General features: G+C 40.7%; 1 protein-coding gene across 1 annotated transcript in view; it reads right to left on the minus strand.

The window, feature by feature from the left end:
* The window catches only part of atf6 (activating transcription factor 6), a 103,404-nt gene that overhangs the window by 37,001 nt on the left and 46,608 nt on the right, over positions 1 to 19,795 (minus strand). Inside the window, exons 9-13 of the mRNA XM_061888611.1 lie at positions 18,918 to 19,009; positions 17,628 to 17,759; positions 8,156 to 8,251; positions 7,968 to 8,070; positions 5,025 to 5,095 (exon numbers count right to left, since the gene is read on the minus strand). Coding sequence (XP_061744595.1) covers positions 5,025 to 5,095; positions 7,968 to 8,070; positions 8,156 to 8,251; positions 17,628 to 17,759; positions 18,918 to 19,009 — 494 coding nt within the window. The remainder of the gene's footprint in view (positions 1 to 5,024; positions 5,096 to 7,967; positions 8,071 to 8,155; positions 8,252 to 17,627; positions 17,760 to 18,917; positions 19,010 to 19,795) is intronic.

The raw sequence follows: 19,795 nt of genomic DNA on the forward strand, positions 1-19,795 counted from the left end.
GCAGACATCAAAGCAAATGTCCCGCAAACTTCGAGAGTCTAAACCCTTGCACTCTTTGCCAGAACTTGAGACCGACTTAGACTAAATTGAGCAAAATAAGCATTTACAAGCAAAAAAAAAAAAGCTGAATGAACGAATGTATCTTTACTACAGTAAAGATACATTTTTTTTTTTTCTTTCCAAGATGGCGCTGCTGTAGTGGCTGCTGTAGGCAGGAGCTCTGTGCTCTTGTGTCATCCTTTTGTGTTTCCCTCTTGTTTTCATGTGTTATTATATTTTTTTGCATTTTGGTCCGGGACCCTTTGGGACTGTGTGACAAGGGGTGGCACTTTCGTGACCTCTGTGGTGCTTTTTTTGTGGACTTTTGGATCTGCCTCCCGGGAGCCTTTTGGCCATGGAGACCTTGCTGCTGGGTCTCTGCCACACCGGAGTCTGTTTGGAGGGACTGGAGGAGATGCGGATGAGGGGACAGGGCTGCGGAGCTAGCACTGAGCGCTGGGACGGAGAGGCTTCGCGGTGTGTCGACTGGGTGAGCAGGTGTCGGACACCTCAGTCTCCTTGGATGTATCATCGCTCATCCATGCGGACTGGACGCTGGCCGAGAGTGGAGTCGGCTGTCTTGGTTGCTTTGTTGGGTCTGCTTCTGTCTCTGGCCATGCTCCCTCCTCCCCAGCGGACAATGACCGCAGAGGCCACCACAGTGCATATGTTTATTTTACTTTTTATTCATAGCTGTATGTAGAAGTGTCTGGTTGTATCTGCTGCTTTAATGTCTTTAATGTCCTCTGTGTTCTTTGATGTTTGATGTTTCCCTCTTACACACATGGAAGAGGGATGTGTACTATGGCTATGAGTTGTTTTTTTTTTCCCCCTTGGCCTCAGTCTGCACCCCCACTCCAGGGCCCAGGCTAAGACCGATTTTTTTATTTTATTTTAATCTTCTATTCCCCCCCCCCCCCCCCCGTTTACCTGTATGTCATCTTTTTTGTAAGGGGCGCTGGAAGCCGGCAGACCCGTCAGCGATCCTGTTCTGTCTCCCTGTAATGTTTGTCTGATCTTGAATGGGATTGTGCTGAAAATTGTAATTTTCCTGAAGGAACTCTCCTGACGGAATAAATAAAGTACTATCTATCTATCTAATCTAATCTAAGTAACAGTTGCCACTAGATGAGCCAAACCAATAAGAGTGCACTGTTCATTATTGTGGTCACTGATTGGCTCAGCCTCAGGCAGCATTACAGTACTATATTGGAAAAGCGACTATACGGATATTATTTCATGTCTAGAGTAGTGTTGTCCAGATACCAATATTTTGGAACTAGTACCAAAATGATTGTGATACTTTTTGGTACTTTTCTAAATAATCATCATCAGCCGTTGTCAGTCGACTGCCGGACGAAAGCCTCAGCATTTTTCTGCCATAGTGAACGATCTCTAGCTGCTTCCTGCAACTGCACTGTTCTCCAATATTTGTCTATTTCATCTCTCCATCTCACTCTCTGTCTTCCGCTATTTCTGCTCCCATCCATGGGTCTCCGTGATGTCATTAGGGAAGTCCATCTATTATCTGTTCTCTTACTGATATGTCCAGCCCACTTCCACTTACTTAATTTGATAGTTCTCATAATGTCTTGGACTTGCGTTTGTTTTCTCACCCATTCATTTGTTTTTCTGTCTTTATATGTGATTCCGAGCATATTTCTTTCCATGTTGTGTTGTGCTGCTGCTATTTTCTTTTCCATTTTATTTGACAATGCCCGGGTTTCAGCTCCATATGTCATGGTTGGTAACACACATTGATTAAAGACCTTTCTTTTTAGGCTTAACGGTATTTCTCCTCTCATGATGCCATAACTTTTGTTTTCTTCATATTCATTTTCAATCCACAACATTTGCTGGCATTTGCAAGGTCTTTAAGCATATCTTCCACTTCACAGAGTTTCTCTCCCAAGACAACAATGTCATTTGCAAACCTCAGATGATTAAATTTGTCTCCGTTGATATCAACTCCTTTATCCTCCCACTCCAGAGAGCGAAATATGCTTTTCAAACCAGCTGTAAACAGTTTCGGCGAAATTGTATCGCCTTATCGGACACCCTTCTTTAAGTCGATTTTCTCGCTTGGTTTGTGCATCGTAACTGTGGAAGTGCAGTTTGTGTAGATTCTAAATAAAGGAGATCACAAAAACATGCATTATTGGCTTTACTTTAACAAAAAAAAAACATGTTTCTTATTGCAAGTTTGTCCTTAAATAAAATAGTTCAGTTCAATTTTAGGACTAGATAGAACAATCCCATGATACAAGATAACCTGAGTAGAGTGGAAATAATAGGCTACCTCCTTCAGCGCTGCCTCAGAGTGGTTGTGGTGTTAGACCTGGTTGGGTGGGATTGTAAGATGCGGGGCAGAGAGGAGGAAGGGTAATGGTTGTCAGCTTCATTGGGGTCATCAGGTGGGCACCCTCCTTCGCCGGCGTTTCAATGATAGGACACATACTAGACAACTTGTCTTTAAAGTAGTAAGTACGCAAAAAAAGGCTCATAATTTAGTCTGCTGACATATGCAGTAACATATTGTGTCATTTATCATTCTATTATTTTGTCAAAATTATTAAGGACAAGTAGTAAACAATTAATTATGAATCTACTTGTTCATTAACTGTTAATATCTGCTTACTTTCTCTTTTAACATGTTCTATCTACACTTGTGAAGTGAATTATATTTATATAGCGCTTTTCTCTAGTGACTCAAAGCGCTTTACATGGTGAAACCCAATGTCTAAGTAACATTTTTAAACCAGTGTGGGTGGCATGGGAGCAGCTGGGTAAACTGTCTTGCCCAAGGACACAACAGCAGTGACTAGGATGGCAAAAGCGGGAATCAAACCTGGAACACTCAATTTGTTGGCAGGGCCACTCTACCAACTGAGCTATACCGCCCCCACTTCTGTGAAAATGTAATAGATACTTTACATTAGTCGTTACTGGATCATACATTGGTCATATGCAAAGTCCTCATGTGTCCACGGACATATTTCCCGAGTATGTATTTATAAACATAATATGCATTTTTTTAAAAACAAAAGAAGATGTTGTGATGCCAAAAATATCGACGCAATCATAGTAGTATCGACTAGATTCGCTCCTGTACTTGGTATCATTACACTGGATGTTAGGTGTAGATCTACCAATGGTGTTTGTTTACATTTTGACGCCTGCAGGGATGTTGCGGTACTATACTAATACCGGTGTACCGTACAACCCTAGTCTAGAGGGCACTCATAATGTTAAAACTCGTATTTACAAAGTTTTATATGCTCTTGCTATGAAAATATTAAGATTTATAATCATGGAGATTATTTCCATGATCAGTCTCAGAATCAATAAAAAGCGACACACAACAGATTGCTGTTCATGTCCTGCTAGACTTTGAGGTATTGTCGAATAACTGCCAGTGTATTGTACACCAGGTGAAAAAATTCGACATTGACATTTTTATATCTAACTTGAAAAACAACATCTTAAGAAAAATCTTGTATTATGGAGTAACTGAGGAACTCTCCTGAAGGAATCAATAAAGTACTATCTATATATCTAACCACAAAACATATGGCCAAAATACATGACGAATTTGCTGATAAGTACAAAAAAGTCAGCCTTTGATCTGAGGGTTGTTAAAACAATATACTTCAAAATCATGTGCAGTCGTGGTCAAAAGTTTACCTACACTTGTAAAGAACATAATGTCATGGCTGTCTTGAATTTCAAATCATTTCTACAACACTTATTTTTTTTGTGAAAGAGTGATTGGAGCTCATACTTGTTGGTCACAAAAATCATTCATGAAGTTTGGTTCTTTTATGAATTTACTACTGAAAATGTGACCAAAATTTGCTCGGTCAAAAGTATACATACAGCAATGTTGATTTTTGGTTACATGTCCCTTGGCAATTTTCACTGCAATAAGGCGCTTTTGGTAGCATCTGGACAAAAATAAGACCTTCTGGAGGAAAGTTCTGTGGTCAGATGAAACAAAAATGTAGCTGTTTGGCCACAATACCCAGAAATATGTTTGGAGGAGAAAAGGTGAGGCATTTAATCCCAGGAACACCATCGTACCGTCAAGCATGGTGGTTGGTAGTATAAACTCTGGGCCTGTTTTGCTGCCAATGGAACTGGTGCTTGACTGAGAGCAAATGGGACAATGAAAGAGGAGGATTACCTCCAAATTCTTCAGGACAACCTAAAATCATCAGCCCGGAGGTTGGGTCTTGGGCACAGTTTAGTGTTCCAACAGGACAATGACCCTAAACACTCGTCAAAAGTGGTAAAGGAATGGCTAAATCAGGCTAGAATTAAGGATTTAGAATGGCCTTTCCAAAGTCCCGACTTAAAAACGTATGGACAATGCTGAAAAAACACGTCCATGTCAGGAAACCAACAAATTTAGCTGAACTGCACCAATTTTGTCACGAGGAGTGGTCAAAAGTCCAACCAGAAGCTTGTGGATGGCGTCTTATTGCAGCAAAACTTGCCAAAGGACATGTAAGCAAATATTAACATTGCTGTATGTATACTTTTGACCCACCAGATTTGCTCACATTTTCAGTAGACTCATAATAAATTCATAAAAGAACCGAACTTCATGAATGTTTTTTGTGACCAACAAGTACTGTATGTGCTCCAATCACTATATAACAAAAAAATAAGAGTGGTAGAAATTACTGGAAACTCAAGACAGCCATGACATTATGTCCTTTACGAGTGTATGTAAACTTTTGACCACGACTGTAGATTGTAGACTAACTTGTAAAAAGAAGGATAGAGCAGTCATTCATGGCGACCCCTCATCGCTTACTTTAGCGGTTGGACCAGCCAGGACGCCTCTCATGTTGCAAAACAGATTAGTTGGGTTTCGCATGTCAACACCTTTTAAACTTCTAAACAGCTGCATCGCAACGGAGTCTCTCATCATGAAATGCAGTTGCTTGTACAAATAACAATGACATCACGCATCAACTCACTTGTCTTCGTCGGTTTTTGTGTATCTAACGGTCACAATTTGGGAAGTCTCTGCATCCTTATTTTCTGTTTCCTGATGGGGAGAGGGGAAATCCATTAAAAACATATTGACTAAGATGTGTATTAAACAAAAAAAAAGTGTTTGTATTAGACCAGTGGTTCTCAACCTTTTTTCAGTGATGTACCCCCTGTGAACATTTTTTTAATTCAAGTACCCCCTAATGAGAGCAAAGCATTGTTGGTTGAAAACAAGAGATACAGAAGTAAAATACAGCACTATGTCATCAGTTTTTGATTTATTAAATTGTATAACAGTGCAAATTATTGCTCATTTGTAGTGGTCTTTCTTGAACTATTTGTAAAAAAAGACATAAAAATAACTAGAAATGTTTTAAAAAATAAACAAGTGATTCAATTATAAATAAAGATTTCTACACATAGAAGTAATCATCAACTTAAAGTGCCCTCTTTGGGGATTGTTATAGAGATCCATCTGGATTCTTGAACTTAATTCTAATTTCTTAACAAAAAAATAAATCTTTAACATCAATATTTATGGAACAAGTCCCCAAAATATCTAGCTGTCAACACTGAATATTGCAATGTTGCATTTCTTTTCACAGTTTATGAACTTACATTCATATTTTGTTGAAGTATTATTCAATAAACATACGTGTAAAGGATTTTTGAATTGTTGCAATTTTTAGAATATTTAAAAAAAAATCTCACGTACCCCTTGGCATACCTTCAAGTACCCCCAGGGGTACGCGTACCCCCATTTGAGAACCACTGTATTAGACAAACGCAATGCATGATCCATTTTTTTAAATATATCTTTGTGTTGTTCAACCAATCAAGCATCTTTTGAATGACAAAAAATGTATGTTTAAAACGTGTTAATGGTTAAAAAAAAAATTTAAAAAAATTCTAGTACTTTTACAAAACCGGAAGTTTTGTCCTTAAGAACTGTCAAGTTTCTGGTTTATTGTAAAGAGGTGATAAATAAATAAATAAATATACAAATACATACATAATACAAAAAAATCGTATAGTGATGGAAAGGGGAGGAGCTTGTAGTTTTTACTTACCGTATTTTTCGGACTATAAGTCGCAGTTTTTTTCATAGTTTGGCCGGGGGTGCGACTTATACTCAGGAGTGACTTATGTGTGAAATTATTAACACATTGGTTAGCGCCTTGCATGGCAGCTCCCTCCATCAGTGTGTGAATGGGTGAATGTGGAAGTAGTGTCAAAGAGCTTTGAGTACCTTGAAGGTAGAAAAGTGCTATACAAGTACAACAAGTACAACAACATTACCGTAAAATATCAAATAATATTATTTAGCTCATTCAGGTAAGAAACTAGACGGATGAGATTTCATGGGATTTATGGATAAGGAGTGACAGATTGTTTAGTAAACGTATAGCATGTTCTATATGTTATAGTTATTAGAATGACTCTTACCATAATATGTTACGTTAACATACCAGGCACCTTCTCAGTTGGTTATTTATGCATCATGTAACTTAACCCTTATTCAGCCTGTTGTTCACTATTCTTTATTTGTTTTATATTGCCTTTCAAATGTCTATTCTTGGTGTTGGGTTTTATCAAATAAATTTCCCCCCAAAAATGCGACTTATACTCCAGTGCGACTTATATATGTTTTTTTCCTTCTTTATTATGCATTTTCGGCAGGTGCGACTTATACTCCGAAAAATACGGTACCCATGGCTGCCCAATCCAATCCAATCCACTTTATTTATATAGCACATTTAAACAACAATAAAGTTTCCAAAGTGCTGCACAGCCATGTTAAAAACAATATTATGCTCCACCAATGACTGAATAAAACAAAAAATGAATAAAAATAAAACCAATAAAAACAATATAAAAATAAATATGATTAAAAACTATTTTAAAAGGTAAAATCAATTAAAACAGTAAAATAAAAATCAAAGTGTATAAAAAACACAGAGGACAACAGAGAACAGAGGACCACACAACTCACGTAGTGTTAAAAGCCAAAGAATAAAAGTGGGTCTTAAGACGAGACTTAAAACACTCCACTGTGGAAGCAGTTTGAACATGGAGCGGCGGAGTGTTCCAGAGCCTAGGGCCGACCACAGAGAAGGCCCTGTCTCCCCTGGTCTTAAGTCTGGTCTTGGGCACCACGAGCTGGAGCTGGCTCTCGGACCTCAGAGCGCGCGCAGGGATGTAAATTTGGATGAGGTCCGAGATATATTGAGGTGCCGGTCCATGTAAAGATTTAAAAACAAACAGCAATGTTTTAAATTCAATTCTAAAATGAACAGGGAGCCGGTGCAAACTCTGAAGAATTGGGGTTATATGCTGGCGTTTCCTGGCCCCTGTTAAAAGTCGTGCTGCCGCGTTCTGGACTAACTGCAACCGGGAGAGAGCTTTTTGGCTAATGCCAGCATAAAGTGCATTGCAGTAGTCCAGGCCACTTGAAATAAAAGCATGCACGACTTGTTCAAGAAGGTTAAAAGATAAAAACGGTTTAACCTTTACTAAAAGACGAAGGTGATAAAAACACGATTTTAAAACGCCATTGACTTGTTTGTCTAGTTTAAAATCGCTGTCTATAGTGACGCCAAGGCTGGTGACTTTGGGACACACATCATTTTGCAATGGTCCCAAGTCAGTAAGGGCCGGACCAAAAACTAAAATTTCCGTTTTTCCCTCATTCATTATTAAAAAATTCTGGGCTAACCAAGCCTTGACGTCACATAGACAGTTAAGAAGGGGTGTCAGGGGGCCGTGGCTTTTTGAAATCGGCATATAAATTTGGCAGTCATCTGCATAAAAGTGATAAAAATTAGTGGATTAAATCCACTTCAAAATAAGAGGAATGAGAGCAAGAGGAGGAGGTGACATAAAACCCCTCACAGTACATGCAATGAGGTTTTAAACATGAAGATTACCAGAATGGCCCTGGAGTGCTTGAGGTGGTTGTTACTCATGCGCCTGGATTTGGTCAGCTCTACCTCATGACGGTGGACCCACCCCTTCAAATCATGGGCCAACCTGTCAATCAAAGTCAACACATTCTTACTTTATTACCATTTGAGGGTTTTCATGTGTGATCTTTAGGAGAGGAAGACACACTCACCCTAAACACTTGGTCCGATTAACAGGAGGCTGGCATGGCGCCTGTGTGCGGAGAAAGTTCAGCTCCTTCACCACCATCAGGGCCTTGTCCTCAGAGCTGCAACATCACAATCAAACACCGATGAGATTTCGATACTTGTGGAAAGGCTGGGAAAAAACATGCGACAAATTCACATTTAATGACCCGTTGGAAAAAAAACAACGTTTTTCTCATTAGAAAAAATGCTTTCAGTGCAAAGCGGGAGCCAAGATGGCTGGTCGTCAAACGGCCATGACGAGCGAGGAGAAATCAGCACGGCTTCAAGGGGGGCCCGGCTGTGAAATTTATGGATTTTTGTTTTTATTGGGTACTTTTTTCGGAATTGCATTGATTACATTTTAATGGTTACCAAGTGTAGAGCTGGCAGGGCGTCTGTCACTCAGTCAAGGGACGACAGAGTCACACGACATTATTATAAACCTGCATTTAGTGGTCTTTATCCAACAAACTTATATTTAACTAAAACATTGGCATTAACAGCGGTGGCTGCGGGCAACCTAATTTTGTACTAACCCTACAAAATGGCAATAAATGCATTTGAAGTATAATGAGTGGTGAGCATCCAGCAGCTCCATCGACCTTTGCTTGCGCTTTAAAATATCGGTTGGTGTGAAACTCATGCATGTTACCACCTGCAATACTTAGGATTTTTTTTTTAAAAGGAGTTCACATCATTGAAAAATGGAATGAAAACTAGAACACTGGAATACTACTAATCTACTATTAAAGATAATTCACCCCTATACAATATCCTACCCTAATACCCTACTGTGCAATTTTACCCTTCGAGTGCAATATATCCGACACAGATTATTATTTATTATTCCGGTACTCTTGTCATGTTCTGTATATTACACAGTATTTATATTTTCTATATTTCTTTTTATATTGTAGAGGATTGCTTATTATTTTTATTGGATAGTAGTCTATTTGTCTTAATTCTTAGTTTTATCTTTATTACCTCTTGTGTAATTTATTTTTGTCCCATATTTGTTCCCACTACCGCACCTTAAATTGGAGTCCCTAATCCCGTTGTATGCAAATATGACAATAAAGTCCATTTTATTCTATTCTATTTTTTCTATTCTAATAGAATACTACTACAGTATAAGAGATCTCCACCAGCTTTGCTACCTTTTCATGCCCAATCAGGTGTGTAATCAGCCAATATCTTTCAATAGAAATTGTGCACTTCAGTTATTTTAATTGACTTTAATTGGCTTATTAGTGATTCCTAGAGCCCGAAAAAAGTTTGCGGGCTATAGAGCGTTTTCCGTTCGGGCTCCAGTACTCTGGAATGCCCTCCCGGTAACAGTTCGAGATGCTACCTCAGTAGAAGCATTTAAGTCTCACCTTAAAACTCATCTGTATACTCTAGCCTTTAAATAGACCTCCTTTTTAGACCAGTTGATCTGCCGCTTCTTTTCTTTTTTCTCCTATGTCCCCCCCTCCCTTGTGGAGGGGGTCCGGTCCGATGACCATGGATGAAGTACTGGCTGTCCAGAGTCGAGACCCAGGATGGACCGCTCGTCGGGAGCCAGGATGGACCGCTCGCCTGTGTATCGGTTGGGGACATCTCTACGCTGCTGAACCGCCTCCCCTTGGGATGGTTTCCTGTGGACGGGAATCTTGCTGCTGTCTTGGATCCGCTTTGAACTGAACTCTCGCGGCTGTGTTGAAGCCACTATGGATTGAACTTTCACAGTATCATGTTAGACCCGCTCGACATCCATTGCATTCGGTGGGGGGGAGGGTTGCCCACATCTGAGGTCCTCTCCAAGGTTTCTCATAGTCAGCATTGTCAATGGCGTCCCACTGGATGTGAATTCTCCCTGCCCACTGGGTGTGAGTTTTCCTTGCCCTTTTGTGGGTTCTTCCGAGGATGTCGTAGTCGTAATGGTTTGTACAGTCCTTTGAGACATTTGTGATTTAGGGCTATATAAATAAACATTGATTGATTGATTGATTGATTGATTGACTTAAACTAAAAGAGCCTCATGTTTTGAGTCAAAAAGACCATGTGGAACAGAATGGAAATGTTAACACTATTATGTTGGATCCACTATGGACTGGACTCTCACAATATTATGCTAGATCCACTCGATGTCCATTGCACCAGTCGCCTACGAGGAGGGGGTCCCTCATCTGCGCTCCCCTCCAAGGTTTGTCATTCTCAACCCATTGGGTTGAGTTTTTTCTTGCCCTGATGTGGGATCTGAGCAGAGGATGTCATTGTGGCTTGTGCAGCCCTTTGAGACACTCGTGATTTAGGGCTATATAAGTAAACTTTGATTGATGATTGACTTTGAAATGCACCACCACAAAGAGGCCTTTTGTTAAATTAATGAATAAAAAGAAGCGCTTGTGTAAATACAAAGTTTTATGTATACATTTTCCGCTCATAAACGTGTGCGGCCAAAGCATGTGCAAAATTTAAGTACTTTACAAAATAAATGTGTGTGTGGTTATTATCAAAGTAAAGTTAAAGTACCACTGACAGTCGCTCACACACTAGGTGTGGTGAATTTGTCCTCTGCATTTGACCCATTCCCTTGTTACACCCCCTGGGAGGTGAGGGGAACAGTGAGCAGCAGTGGTGGCCACGCCCGGGAATTATTTTGGTGATTTAACCCCCAATTCCAACCCTTGATGCTGAGTGCCAAGCAGGGAGGTAATGGGTCCCATTTTTATTGTCTACAGCAGGGGTGCCCACACTTTTTCTGCAGGCGAGCTACTTTTCAATTGACCAACTCGAGGGGATCTACCTCATTTATATATATCATTTATTTTTATTTATTTATGAAAGAGACATTTTTGTAAACAAGTTAAATGTGTTTAATGATAATACAAGCATGTGTAACACATATAGATGTCTTTCTTTCACGAAGACAAGAATATAAGTTGGTGTATTACCTGATTCTGATGACTTGCATTGATTGGAATCAGACAGTAATGATGATAATGCCCACATTTTCAAATGGAGGAGAAAAAAAGTTGTCCTTTCTGTACAATACCACATGAAATTGGTTGGTTTCTGGCATCTAATTCATCCAGCTTCCATACACTTTACAAGAAAAACATTGGCGGAAAATTCCGTAGCTTGCTTGATTGACATTCACGGCACCCGAGGGTCTTGTGAGATGACGCTGGCTGCTGCCAGTTCATTATTATGAAAAAATGACAGAGAGGAAGGCGAGAAACACTTTTTATTTCAACAGACTTTCACGCCGTCCCTTCCGTCAAAACTCTAAAGGCCGACTGCACATTTCCTATCTTCACAATAAAAGCCCTGCTTCATGCTGCCTGCGCTAACAAAATAAGAGTCTCGGAAAGCTGGCGTGCACAAGTGATGTGCACGCCAGCTTTCTGAGGGATCGCTTGTGCACGCCAGTTTTCCGAGACTCTGTATTTAGTTAGCGCAGGCAGCATGAAGCAGGGCTTTTATTGTGAAGATAGGAAATGTGCAGTCGGCCTTTAGAGTTTTGACGGAAGGTACGGCGCAAGAGTCTGTTGAAATAAAAAGTGTTTCTCGCCTTCCTCTCGGTCATATTTTCATAATAATGATCTTGCAGCAGCCAGCGTCATCTCACAAGACCCTCCGGTACGTGAATGTCATTTAAGTGACGTCTTGGTGAAGATTGATGATCACTAATTTTTAGGTCTATTTTTTTAAAAAGCCTGGCTCGAGATCGACTGACACACCCCCCGCGGTCGACTGGTAGCTCGCGATCGACGTAATGGGCACCCCTGGTCTATGGTATGACTCCCTGCCCACTGGGTGTGAGTTTTCCTTGCCCTTTTGTGGGTTCTTCCGAGGATGTCGTAGTCGTAATGATTTGTGCAGTCCTTTGAGACATTTGTGATTTAGGGCTATATAAATAAACATTGATTGATTGATTGACTCAAAATTATTAGGTAATAACTATGGCCCAGGAAATCACAATATATCTATTGGGCTATTTGCTATGAATTAAAGGAGGTGCGCATCCGGTTTTTTATGAATGTTACTATGTCTAGTGTTCAGTTGTGCATATTGTCCAGTCAGCTGGCATACAGTATGTTGCTGCACTGTACAGCATGATAACATGCCTCGGGACAACAGACAGAAAATTAGCCATTGGCTAGAATCTGATATATTTACATATAATGTTCAGGAGTGTCAAACTCGTTTTCATTGAGGCCCACAGTTATAAAGTACCAATGATTGTCACACACACTAGGTGTGGTGAGATTATCCTCTGCATTTGACCAATCATCCTCACCCCCTTTGAGGTGAGGGGAGCAGTGAGCAGCAGCGGTGGGGACACCTGGAAATCATTTTGGGGACTTAACCCCCAGTTCCAACCCCTGATGCCTAGTGCAAAGCAGGGAGGTAATGGGCCCCAATTTCATAGTCTTTGGTATGACTCGTTATTCAGTTATGGCTGTGCTCAGAGGGCCTTCATATGATCTATGAATAATATTGTACAGTATAAGGATTTGCCTCATGATGATATTACATAATAGCCAACACATTTTCTTCTAGCTCAATTGCCAGAATTTTACCATACAATATTTTTTTTAACAAAATGCTACTGTAAACAGAAAAAAATGTTTTTATGGTAGAATTTTGGCGACTCAGCTGACTGTTTTTTGCTGTTTGTCGTTTTTACAGTGTATTACTATAAATGGGAAAATTCTATCCCTCACAATACGAAGGTCCTGAGTAGTCTTGGGTTCAATCCCGGGCTGGGGATCTTTCTGTGTCGAGTTTGCATGTTTTCCCCGTGACTGCGTGGGGTCCCTCCGGGTACTCCGGCTTCCTCCCACTTCCAAAAACATGCACCTGGGGATAGGTTGATTGGCAACACTAAATTGGCCCTAGTGTGTGAATGTGAGTGTGAATGTTGTCTGTCTATCAGTGTTGGCCCTGCGATGAGGTGGCGACTTGTCCAGGGTGTGCGCGGTCCTTCCGCCCGATTGTAGCTGAGATAGGCACCGCTTCCCCAAAGGGAATAAGCGGTAGGAAATGGATGGATGGATGGAACTTTGGCAATTGAGTTGCCATTTTTTCACTATAAAATCTATTGTCATTTTTACTGTGCAAATTGATGGATAGCTTGCTTTGACATCATAGACAAGCAGATATTCAAGTATTTTTATTTTTTTTAACAAAAATTTTTTTTTTTAAATGTATGACAATAATATGTTCAAGCTCAGATATTAGGGCTGCGAATCTTTGGGTGTCCCACCATTCGATTCAATATCGATTCTTGGGGTCACAATTCGATTCAAAATCGATTTTTTTTTCCCAATTCAACACGATTTCTCAATTCAAAAACGATTTTTTTTCCCGATTTAAAAGGATTCTCTACTCATTGATTACATAGGATTTCAGCAGAATCCACCCCAGTCTGCTGACATGCAAGCAGAGTAGTAGATTTTTGTAAAAAGTTTTTATAATTGTAAAGGACAATGTTTTATCAACTGATTTCAATAATGGAAATTTGTTTTAACTATTAAACGAACCAAAATTACGACTTATTTTATCTTTGTGAAAACATTGGACACAGTGTGTTGTCAAGCTTATGAGATGCGATGCAAGTGTAAGCCACTGTGACAATATTGTTCTTTTTTTTTAATTTTTATAAATGTCTAATGATAATCTCAATGAGGGATTTTTAATCACTGTTATGCTGAAATTATAACTAATATTGATACTGTTGTTGATAATATTCATTTTTGTTTCACTACTTTTGGTTTGTTCTGTGTCGTGTTTGTGTGTTCTCTCAATTTTATTGCGGTTCTGAGTGTTGCTGGGTCAGGTTTGGTTTTGGAATTGGATTGCATTGTTATGGTATTGCTGTGTATTGTTTTGTTGGATTGATAAAGAAAACAATTAAAATAAAAATATCGATTTTTTAAAAATAAGAATGGATTCTGAATCGCACAACGTGAGAATCGATTTTTTTCCCACACCCCAATGAGATAGGCTCTTGCGACCCCCCACGACCCCAAAAGGGACAAGCGGTAGAAAATGAAAGGATGCAAACAGCAAACAATACATGTTTGCTGTCAAAATGGAAAGAACAAATACTATTATGTTCTTGACGCATATGATTTTTAGGCTTTTGCGGGCCATAAAAAAAGATATGGCAGGCCAGTTCTGACCCCGGGCTTTGAGTTCGACAGCTGTGATGTACATGATATTAATTAATATGTATGGCCAGTAGCTGAGCAGTTTGCTCTTCACTGCTATTATTACAGTGGTTCTGCTGCTGGTGTGTTGTGCCACACATCTGTGTCTATAAATGACCATATGTGATTTTTCTTTCCTTCTCTCGTTTTTAACACTGTAAATCCTCTTCATTTTTCTCCATGCGGCCCCTGAGCTAAAATGAGTTTGACACCCCTGCTCTGGAGTCTGTGAAACTTATGTGTACAAATCCAGATATTACAGTGGCCCTTATGGGTTAAAATGTGTCATCACAAGAAATAGGGGGACTTGGCTTAGAGGGCGAGAGTGATTGCAATCAATGACATTCGATCCTTAAGTATGGCCTCTAGACTACATGAGTCCACAGACTTTAATTCCGACTGTTACACCCGAGTTATGTTGTGAGAGTTGATGTGGACCAGCTAAATCTGGGATATTCAACTAAACCATTTCCAGAAAGCTGGGGACTGAGGAGGCGGGGTGGAACTTCACCTTTCACTATCAGTCTTATATCTTGCCGATTGTATTGTACCATATGTCCCGGCAAGAAATCTGCGTTCAAAGGACTCCGGCTTGTTAGTGATTCCCAAAGCCCAAAAAAAGTCTGCGGGCTATAGAGCGTTTTCCGTTCGGGCTCCAGTACTCTGGAATGCCCTCCCGGTAACAGTTCGAGATGCCACCTCAGTAGAAGCATTTAAGTCTCACCTTAAAACTCATTTGTATACTCTAGCCTTTAAATAGACTCCCTTTTTAGACCAGTTGATCTGCCGTTTCTTTTCTTTTTCTTCTATGTCCCACTCTCCCTTGTGGAGGGGGTCTGGTCCGATCCGGTGGCCATGTACTGCTTGCCTGTGTATCGGCTGGGGACATCTCTGCGATGCTGGGATGGTTTCCTGTTGGCTCCGCTGTGAACGGGACTCTCGCTGCTGTGTTGGATCCGCTTTGGACTGGACTCTCGCGACTGTGTTGGATCCATTGTGGATTGAACTTTCACAGTATCATGTTAGACCCGCTCGACATCCAATGCTTTCCTCCTCTCCAAGGTTCTCATAGTCATCATTGTCACCGACGTCCCACTGGGTGTGAGTTTTCCTTGCCCTTATGTGGGCCTACCGAGGATGTCGTGGTGGTTTGTGCAGCCCTTTGAGACACTAGGGATTTAGGGCTATATAAGTAAACATTGATTGATTGATTGATTGATTTTGTATATTCCGGAAAACCAGCGCGCTCTACAGCAGACATTGGATTTTGGTCTTTTTGTTTTATCAGAGTGACAGGAGCGCTATGCTATTTTTAGACTTAGACAAACTTTATTGATCCACAAGGGAAATTTTAAGGACCTTCTGCAGAACAGGTTGTCAAAGATCATCTCTATAAAAGCATGTTAGTGTTTTTAAGAATCTGCTGCAAAAATGTGAGTCTCTTTACAAGTTTTGTAACTGAACTCGCAAGCCACCAGTTGAATATCCAACTGATTAAATAGGGAGAAGCTAAAATAGAACCATGAGGAACATTACTTCTACAATTAAACATGTTGAACACATGACTACTGACAGCATCTGAGACTACTGACTGCATCTGAAGTAAACAACACTTTAACTACATAAATCATATTACGAAATAAATGCATATAGCTTCCAAAAAAAGAGAGAACAGAAAAGGGCTGCCTTGAGAAACGCCTAAGTTATGTAAATCCCACATTACGACACCAGCAAAGGTAAATGCTGTGTGTATGTATGATATTTTGGATGGTGCATTTATATAGTGTTTTAACTTGCACTGTATTTATCATCTCCCTCCCCCATTTATGACTACAGATGGAAATTTGCTACTAAGCTACAGTCTGGTACAAATCGTCTCTGCTTTTATGCATAATTTAATTGTACATTGTCCTAAAAAATTAATAAATGAAATTAAGACTTACACTTCCTTTTATTGTCATTCAAATTTGAACTTTACAGTATAGATAACGATATTTCGTTGCATTAGCTCGTTGTAGTGGTGGATAAAAGAGCAATAAGGTGCAGATATAAATAAACAGATTACTGTACAGAGAAATATATTGCACTTTTGCTTTGCATCCACATTTATGGATGTGATATTGTCTTTATATTTCAGTGAGTTAATATGTTATTGGGGGGAATTGAGAGGATTATTGTGATGCCTTCAAGAGTCTTATGGTCTGAGGGAAGAAGCTGTTACAGAACCTAGAGGTTCTGCTACGGAGGCTGCGGAACGTCTTTCTAGAGCCCAGCAGTGAAAACAGTCCTTGATGGGGGTGGGAGGAGTCGCAACAGATTTTATGAGCCTTGGTCAGGCAGCGGCTTTTTGTGATTACTAAATAAATTACCAAATAAAATTACATAAATGTGTTTATAGTGGTCCAAGTTCCTCTATAAAACAGGATTTTTTAGGAATTGGCTGCAAAAATGTTTGTCAACCAAGTTTTAAACTGAACTCGGGGGTCGGAATGGTGTCATTCCTGGACAGGATTTGGCCCCCGGGACAAGAGTTGGAAAGCCCTGATTTACAGTCAGTGGCCGCTTGCAAGGTTGGCCACCAAATAAATCCCTCCCTGATCTGAGTTTTTGTGTTAACTAAACCTCACATTCTTGTCTCTGAAGTCCTGGTAATAGTTCTGTTGGAGAACATGTCAGAGCACAGGGGCCTCATCATAACTCTCACAGAAGGGCCCATATTAACCTTTCTGTACACACGGCTTCCTATTCAGGAAAGACCCTGAGATTTGATTGCATTCCCCCTCTCGTGTCACCCCTTCTGTAAATGTTAATGTGTTCCTTCCTTCGTGTATTTGTTTTAATGCTGCGTGGTAACTTGATGCTACAGGTGACTGGCTTGCATTAACGAGCGACACAGCACACATGTACGCCTGACAAAACACAGGCATAGATTCCAACCACCTTGCAAAACAACATTTTCAGGACAGGTAATGTTATTGGTGAAATTTACAAATTGCGTTTAAAATAGAAAGAAAAATATATAAGCCCTCAGAAAAATAAGCTGTTGCTCATGTTGTAAAGCTTCATGTCAAACAAGCCACGACCCCAATTTCCCACCTTGTTACTCAAAGTACAACTTTGGGGACGGGGGCGCCTGAAGGCGTTTGGATAAAGAGTCGCGCTCATGTTTACACATGTCGTAAAGAACCGTGCCAGTTTAAGCCAGGGCCCCAGCGCAGCTGCATCCTGGGTCGCAATGTTATGTTAAGCATGTTACCTGTCGGCCACCTCAGCGGCGGCGCCATTCCCGGGGGCCTCAGTGTCCGTTTCTGGGGAGAAACCCAACAAGTGTCGGCCATGCTGCACGGCCACAACCTCCAGCCCAGAGTCTGTGTTGCTTTGAAGCTGACTGGTGAAGGGAAACAGGAGAGCAGAGAGTTGAAGTTAGGACACTTGAGAGAGAAAATGAAATTCCAAGTGGCTCTCATCCTGTGCACACAGGGAGGGAGGTTTTTTTGTTTTGTTTTAAGCCACAGGCCCAACAATGTACTCTTGATCCAGGCCATGTGATCCAAAGCACACTGTCCTTCCGTGCTTTTCAAACACTGGGTGGGATTTTCATCGCGGGCCTATTTTACATTCCTCCAAACCCATAGCTAGCAGGTAAGGACACATTAGAAGTGGACCTCAGCCCGCAGAGCACAACTACAAAAGAAAATGCAAAGAAAAAAAAATGTCCAGTTGGTTTTTATAAGTGCTGCAGTGCACATTCCGAGCACACACAGAGAGAGAAAAGCTTCTCAAAGCCAACAACACCAACTCGCATCCTAGTTGAGGGCCCGGGAGAAAGCAAACATTTTTTTAACGTGACATCAGAGAATCTGTTACAAAAATTTGCAAACTGGGCGGAATTTAGCTCTTTTTCCTGTGCTGCACTTTTATATAACTCGTCTTAATTTGTCAGAAGAGGTTATAGTTTTATAAGCAAGAGATGAAAGGAACTGGGCAATGTCTCATTTACACAACTCGTGGAGCGTGATATGTTTTGTTCTTACGTTCACAAAGAGGAAATGTTTACGTCCATCCCAACCCCGTAGGGTTGTTCTGAGGTTTATTCACCTATTAGTCACAAAGTCCTATAAACCTTGGCCAAAAGATCAGAGAGACTAAATGAACGTTTGTTTTCTTCATGTGAGAACAGTTTTGACTCATCCTTGGACAAGGACACCTACAGTATGTTACCACTAAATTCACATGCTTCCTGGATTAATTGCAACACGCTGGTTGTAATCATCGCAAAGTCTTAACTAAACTGAAAGTTGGCCATTGATTTAATGAGCGGGTTTTGCGTGAACTGGCTAATTCCACAGGAAGTAGTTGACACTGTTTTCAATTAGTCTTTGGATAACGTCTTACTCAGTGAGTCATTGGGATTCCCGTTTATTTCCTCCGCTGATGAAATTATCGTGGAGCCCACCATAAATTATACCCAGCAGGAATATGGAGCTTACTCACTACCTGCCAAATACAGTTTTCATGAAATAAAAGACCTTCATTCAAGTGTTACCTTATTGGTCCAACGCTAAGCACGAGGAACACCAAGACCACCATGAGACACACAGCTCGCCTCTTCGGAGCCGTCGACTTCAGCACTGAATTCTGCAGAGGAGGAGGGGGGACGAAGGCAAAATGCTTTAATTCAAACAGCATGTCAAAGGCCAGTTGCGAATAAATGTGATTTTTTACACAGTAACTCACATTTCAGCAAGCATTTTTTAATTACAGTAAATATTTTCAAGAGACAATACTATAATTATGCATCCTTCCATTTTCTACCGCTTGTCCCGTTCGGGGTCGCCGGGGGTTCTGGAGCCTTTCTTAGCTGCATTCGTGCGGAAGGTGATAACGAGTTAAATACTTCAGAGTGGTCAGTGTACAGCTTGTAGGGATTTACAGTCGTCCCTCACAGCCGTCACGTTTCAGCAAAAATGTTTCCCTAAATTAGGCCCTTTAAAGCATAAAAATGACCAAATGAACTAAAAATATAAATTCTACAGTAGTATTGGCCACTGGCGTGGCGCAGTGGGAGAGTGGCCGTATGCAACCCGAGGGTCCCTGGTTCAAATCCCACCTAGTACCAACTTGGTCACGTCCGTTGTGTCCTGAGCAAGACACTTCACCCTTGCTCCTGATGGGTGCTGGTTGGCGCCTTGCATGGCAGCTCCCTCCATCAGTGTGTGAATGTGTGTGTGAATGGGTAAATGTGGAAGTAGTGTCAAAGCGCTTTGAGTACCTTGAAGGTAGAAAAGCGCTATACAAGTACAACCCATTTATTTATTAATATGAGACCAAATCAATCAGATCAAGCTGTTAAGTATTGTGGCCACTGATTGGCTCAGCCTCAGGCAGCATTACTATGATGGATTAAAATAGTGTAAAGGTGAC

Source organism: Nerophis ophidion, linkage group LG26, assembly GCF_033978795.1.
Source record: "Nerophis ophidion isolate RoL-2023_Sa linkage group LG26, RoL_Noph_v1.0, whole genome shotgun sequence".
NCBI classification, from domain to species: Eukaryota; Metazoa; Chordata; class Actinopteri; order Syngnathiformes; family Syngnathidae; genus Nerophis; species Nerophis ophidion.